We start from the raw sequence: 6475 nt of genomic DNA, 5'->3' as shown, positions 1-6475 counted from the left end.
GAATCGCTCTTCGGCATCTCCTCAATAGGTTAGTGCCGGAAAATGCATAATAATGACATAAAGTGTGTATAAAACATGTGAGTATCATCATAAAAGTAGCATGGAATATAAGAAATTATAGATACGTTTGAGACGTATCATGGTGTCATGTGAACGTCGACTACATGACACTTCACCTTTATGGGCCTAGGGGAATGCATCTTGTATTCGTTTGCTAATTGTGGGGTTGCCGGAGTGACAGCAACCTGAACCCCCGTTGGTATATCGATGTATGAGGGATAGCAGGATCTCAGAGTTTAAGGCTGTGGTTAGATTTATCTTAATTACTTTCTTGTATTTGCGGATGCTTGCAAGGGGTTTAATCACAAGTATGTATTAGTCCTAGGAAGGGCGGTGCATTAGCATAGGTTCACCCACACAACACTTATCAAAACAATGAAGATTAATCAACTGTATGAAGCGAAAGCACTATACTAAATTCCCGTGTGTCCTCAAGAACATTTGGTCAGCATAAGTAAACAAACCGGCTTGTCCTTTGTGCTAAAAAGGATTTGGCCACTTGCTGCAATTATTATTCTCGCATTTTACTTGTATTTTATTTGTCTGCTATATCAAAACCTCCTGAAAACTTGTCTGTGAGCATTTACAGTGAATCCTTCATCGAAACTGCTTGTCAACACCTTCTGCTCCTCGTTGGGTTCGACACTCTTATTTATCGAAAGTACTACGATACACCCCCTATACGTGTGGGTCATCATAGGGCGGAAGTTCTAGTGGTCGGAACTTCCGATCTACTACCAGCCCAACCTCCGAAAACTGCACATACCTTGCAGTACAGAGGCAGAGACGAGAAACCCATTTCCAGAGGTTGCAACGGGGGTAGGGCGGAAGTTCTGATGGCCAGAACTTCCGGCTTACTTCCAGATCACTTAGCCAAGGAATCGATGGTAGACAGCAATCGAGCTGCCCGAGGAAGAAGTTCCATCTAGGAAGGTCGTAACTTTCAGCCTTCCAAACCTCCGAGAAAACTTGCAAAACATCCGGAGGGAGAGTGAAAACTTGAAGCATAGGAAGGTTGTGAAGATGTGAAATTTTGTTTGTGCACAAGATAAACAGGGAACCACATTGCCTTCCATCAAGATCACTACAACCCACACACACTATAAAAAAACAAGGGGGCGACTACCGCCACTACTCCTTCTTTGAAGCGTCCAACACCATCGTGTGCAATACAACAAATGTACCTAGGGCAATTAGCACATGGTAAAACCTTTCTAGTTTTGACATCAACACACAAAACCCATTCAGGTATGGAAATTATCTTTAAAACATATGGAGGAAGGATGTAATCCCGCTCGGTCCTTGGAATGCCCGGGTAGTAGAAGAAGGTACGCTTCCAAGTCCTCCCCCCATCTAGAAGCGGCTCCACACCATGATATCTGGATCATCGCAGGATAGCAGACTTCACTCCACACACCGCAGCCTTAGGTCCTTTCATAGATTTCCCCTAGAGGAATAAGAGAAAGCAATAAAGGCCTAGGTGTGGACGGATGCCCCGATAGCCCTCGCAGAAGGCAGAAAAATCTAATATTTACGTAATAATGCAGGAGTAAGGTGGTGGAGTTGGATCACATTCCAGAGAAGGGGTTGTTGCATGAAACAACAAGTAGGGGCAGTGAAACTTCGCTCGAATAAGGGCACAGACAAGACGTGCTCATTCGCTTGCGACTGTGGTATCAGCTCCCCCGTGCACCTCCATCCCATCTCACCTAGTTTCTAAAGTTGTGGACCATCTTGCAGTGGGTCATGTTGTAACCCCACCTGGATGCAATATAGTGGAGATGGGATGCCTCGGGCATCTATTCTACAGTCTCACCCTACCGCTGCCAGTTCGATGGTGCTTGTCCGTCATTCAGGTCCACCAAAATATGGAAGGCGCACTTGAAGGCAAAGTTTCGGTATTTCTCCTAGCTGGTGTTCCATGGGAAGATCACCAAAATCAACATCATAGCTCGCACGGGATGGCCACATGGCCCCATTTTCAAGCTTCGCATGATTCATCTAAATACCATGCAACACCTATTGCTAGAGTGCATCATCCCAACGCCGGTCAGGGAGAAGGTCTTTACTTGGAACAACTCGACCGACATTGACACACCTCCATTAGGGCAAAGCTTGAACAACCGGTGGGATGGAGCAATCCCACGTATACCGAGGGAGAAAATGAGGGAAGCAAGCAACACTATCTTTTAAGCCATGTGAGGGACATGGAAGGAGAGGAATGGAATGGTGTCCTCCTGCCGGACTCAGTGTATTACATGGTATGGGAGGAGATCACGCATCGGGCTTACCCTCACATCCAAAACACACGAGACGTAGCGGTTTCGGTTTGGGGGCTTTGTTTCAGGCCATGATGTTTTGTAGTAAATCCTAGGACTCGACTAATTCTTGATCAACCTAGCATTAAGGCAATTCTGGGTCAGATTACATCATTTAATTTCCTCCTTGAAATAGGCTTTCGCCCTGCTATATTAATATAGCAACCAACAAACCGATACAAGATTGAGACCGCCGTTGGGGCAAGCAGCACATCAAAGCCCAAGAGAAAAAAAAATAAGAAGAAAAAAGAAAGCAATTTTGACCAATTCGGATCGACGAAAACGCTAATGATCCACCACCGTTGCGCCCTCCGGAGAACTCCCACCACGATCTTAGCCCTTGATGTCTACGCACGCTTCTATTCCTGTAGACAGTGTTGGGCCTCCAAGAGCAGAGGTTTGTAGAACAGCAGCAAGTTTCCCTTAAGTGAATCACCCAAGGTTTATCGAACTCAGGGAGGAAGAGGTCAAAGATATCCCTCTCAAGCAACCCTGCAATCACGATACAAGAAGTCTCTTGTGTCCCCAACACACCTAATACACTTGTCAGATGTATAGGTGCACTAGTTCGGCGAAGAGATAGTAAAATACAAGTAGTATGAATGTATATGAGTGGTAAAAGCAATCTGAAATAAATATGGCAGCGAATAAACATGCAGTGGAACAGTAAATAAACGGCGATTCGATGTTTGGAAACAAGGCCTAGGGATCATACTTTCACTAGTGGACACTCTCAACATTGATCACATAATAAAACCACTCTACACTCTCTTGTTGGATGACAAACACCATTAATTGTGTAGGGCTACAAGAGCACCTCGATGCCGGAGTTAACAAGCTCCACAACATTCGATGTTCATATTTAAGTAACCTTAGAGTGCATGATAGACCAACGCAATTATACCGAGTACTAACATAGCATACACACTGTCAACAATAGCTATGAAAGGGGGAATAGATCACATCAATACTATCATAGTAATAGTTAACTTCATAATCTACAAGAGATCACAATCATAGCTTATACCAAGTACTACATGATGCACACACTGTCAACATTACATCATGGAGGAGGAATAGACTACTTTAATAACATCACTAGAGTAGCACATAGATGATATTCAACTCGATCACAAAGAGAGAGATGAACCACATAGCTACGGTAGAGCCCTCAGTCCCGGGGGAGAACTACTCCCTCTTCATCATGGGAGACAGCGATGGCGATGAAGATGGCGGTGGAGTCGATGAAGATGGCTCTGGGGGCAATTCCCCGTCCCGGCAGGGTGCCGGAACAGAGACTTCTGTCCCCCGAATTGGATTTTCACGATGGCGGCGGCTCTGGAAGGTTTTCTGGAGTTTCGTCAATCCGTGTCGAAGATTTAGGTCACGAGGCATCTTATAGGCGAAGAGGCGGAGTCGGAGGGGCCACGGGGGTCCCACACACTAGGGGGCGCCCCCCTTCTGGCCGCGCCGCCACCATGTGTGGGGCCCACCTGGCTCTCCTCTGGCCCCTCTTCGGTGTTCTGGAAGCTTCGTGGAATTATAAGATCGTGGGCCTTGATTTCGTCCAATTCCGAGAATATTTCCTGTGTAAGATTTCTGAAACCAAAAACAGCAGAAAACAGGAACTGGCACTTCGGCATCTTGTCAATAGGTTAGTTCCGGAAAATGCATCAAAACGATATAAAGTATGAACAAAACATGTAGGTATTGTCATAAAACAAGCATGGAACATCGGAAATTATAGATACGTTAGAGACGTATCAGCCCTCTAAAGCGCCGCATACCTAAGCAACACCTTCAAGAAGGGATACGACGATGACGACGCTGCTGCCCGGACAAATCCTAGGGTTTCCCCCGGTATGCGGGAGGGGTGTGGGGAGGGGGAACCCAGCGCCCTTCAAGAAGGAATGGTGGCACCCGTGGGCGTCACCGCGTCGGTGTCGGACATCCGACAAGGATTTCTCCCAACCCCCAAAGAACCACGACCCCGGACGCTCCATCGCGCTCCGCCAACCTCACCACCCACCAGCTCGCGCCACCACGGTCTTGGAGTCACTACCGCCGTCTCACCGTGGTCAAGCAACAACGACAGATAGAAACGAGAAGAGACAACCAGGGCCAAGAGGCGGCTGAACAGCGGCCACGTGGGAGGGAACAACCTCCACCGTCACCTGCGGTAACCAACCGGACAGAGCTACAGGAGCAAACCAAGCCCCTACTGGCCCGGCCGAGCTCGGCGGGCTCGTGAAGCTCCCATGGCCACGCTGCAGTCAGCGAGCCGCCGTCTAGAGCCCCCGCAGCACGAGCCGCTCCGTCACTCGCCGAAGACACCACATGGAAGCATGTACCTAGCTCGCCTAGGCCCAGATCCGAGTCGGGAGAGCGCCGCCGCCAGCTTCCTTGTCGCCGCGCCGCCGCCACCAGGCCACCCAACGCCGCGCCGCCACCGAAACGCAGACGACCTAGGAGCACCACCGCCTGCCCGCCAGCCCCGCCTGGAGAGGGAGCGCGCCGGGTAGAGAAGTGGCCGCCGCCGCCGACACCGCCCGGGCTTTGCCCGGCGGCGGCGACGGGGGAATGGCGGAAGGGGAGGGTGGACGGGGGCTAGGGTTGGGGCGCCCTGGAGTCGCCCGCGGGGGGAGCGACCCGAGGACGGGGCGTTTTTTCTTCCCTCCGTCATCACATCATTCAATTTCATGTGCAATTTATATGCAGCTGGGAAATTTGAGCTGCAATTGCAACCTCATGTGCAATCCTAAGGGGACTTCGACCGAGCTCTAACTTTGGTCAAACTGGAACTAGCAAAACAATTTGTATTTTTTAAGAAAATAACTCTGTACATGAACCTCTATTATATCTGATCAAATCAGCATATCGACCGCCTTTTCCCTTAAAAAATAATCAATTGCTAGTATCTTGCAGTAAATGTGTCCGCTGATTTCCTTTAAAAAGTTTATGTGCAAACTCTTTGGCCTTATTAAGAAGCGCGGGATGATGCAGGCATTACAGGTAAAAAAACCGCTTTCTTACGGAGACCACTTGAGCAATGGTTCGATATGATTCAAGCAAAGCAATCATTCATCTTCGATGCTACTTTAGTAATGCGGGAGGGCGGATCTGTTGATTCAGTCATGCATGTTGATTGTTCATCACAATTCGTTATGTGAATATATAGTCGATGGTGATTACCGAGTCACATACACATGCATACAGACATCAAATGTGCTAAGGAGGAAAGAAATGAATGGGCAGGCTGTACCTGTTTCAGAGCATAATTCTGAACCATGAACCGAGGAACGGAAAGAGGGCGACGAGCAGGCGCATGAACAGGGGCGACTGCCTGTACCTCGCAGCTGCAGCTGCTCTGCTTCTTGGTCTCCTCCTTTCTGGCTGTGGCCTCCTCCTCCTCATTGATCTCGCCGCACCACCACCCCCACCAGTAGCAGCAGCAGAAGCTTTATCCGCCGCGGGCGACGCTCCTGCACTCCGCCTGCTGCTGCCGCTGCTGCGGTACTGGACGTCGTTGCCGGCGTCGAGCTCGTCCCATCCTCCAAAACCAGCACTGCTGCCGCTTTTATCGGTATTGTTGCTGCTGCTGGCACTGTCAGTATTATCTGAACCCACCGTTGGTTCTGCATCTTCAGACTTGCCACCCTTGGCCCATGGCTGCTGCTGTTGGCTCCTGCTCCTGCTGCTATCTTTATACTTGGCCGAGGAGGTGTTGCTGTATTCTTCTTGTTCGGGTTCCTCCCAGCCGCTGCTTCTGTAATCGGAATAATAGTCGTCATCGTACTCCTCTTGGTTACGGCGGCCCCAAGATGATGTGTTGGAGAAGGCGCGGATGGCCAAGGAGACGGCAGACTGGGCGAGCGGGATGGCCATGGCCATCAGGAACGCCTGCGGCCCCGAGGCCGCCAGCATGGACACCAGAACCACCGGGAGCACGTACCCGTACGCCCGCGACGCCTGCGCCATCATTCAGTTGTGCGGTTCTCAACACGTCTCATTGGAATGGTTAACACTCTAGCTAGAGCAGGAGAAAGCGGCTAGGTTGATACCTTGGTGAACCATGGCTCGTCGAACGCCTGGCTCCA

At 49.7% G+C, this 6475-nt stretch overlaps 1 protein-coding gene across 1 annotated transcript; it reads right to left on the bottom strand.

The window, feature by feature from the left end:
• Positions 1–3444: 3444 nt before the first annotated feature.
• LOC127311727 (uncharacterized) lies at positions 3445–6470 on the bottom strand (the record flags this gene model as incomplete). The annotated part of the gene is given in 2 exon segments (XM_051342192.2): positions 3445–6347; positions 6440–6470. Coding segments are annotated over 2 exon segments (733 nt in total), but the record flags the coding sequence as incomplete, so codon positions are not given.
• Between the last annotated feature and the right edge of the window lie 5 nt (positions 6471–6475).

Source organism: Lolium perenne, chromosome 7, assembly GCF_019359855.2.
Source record: "Lolium perenne isolate Kyuss_39 chromosome 7, Kyuss_2.0, whole genome shotgun sequence".
Classification (NCBI taxonomy): domain Eukaryota; kingdom Viridiplantae; phylum Streptophyta; class Magnoliopsida; order Poales; family Poaceae; genus Lolium; species Lolium perenne.
This window is presented reverse-complemented; position numbering and strand designations above follow the sequence as displayed.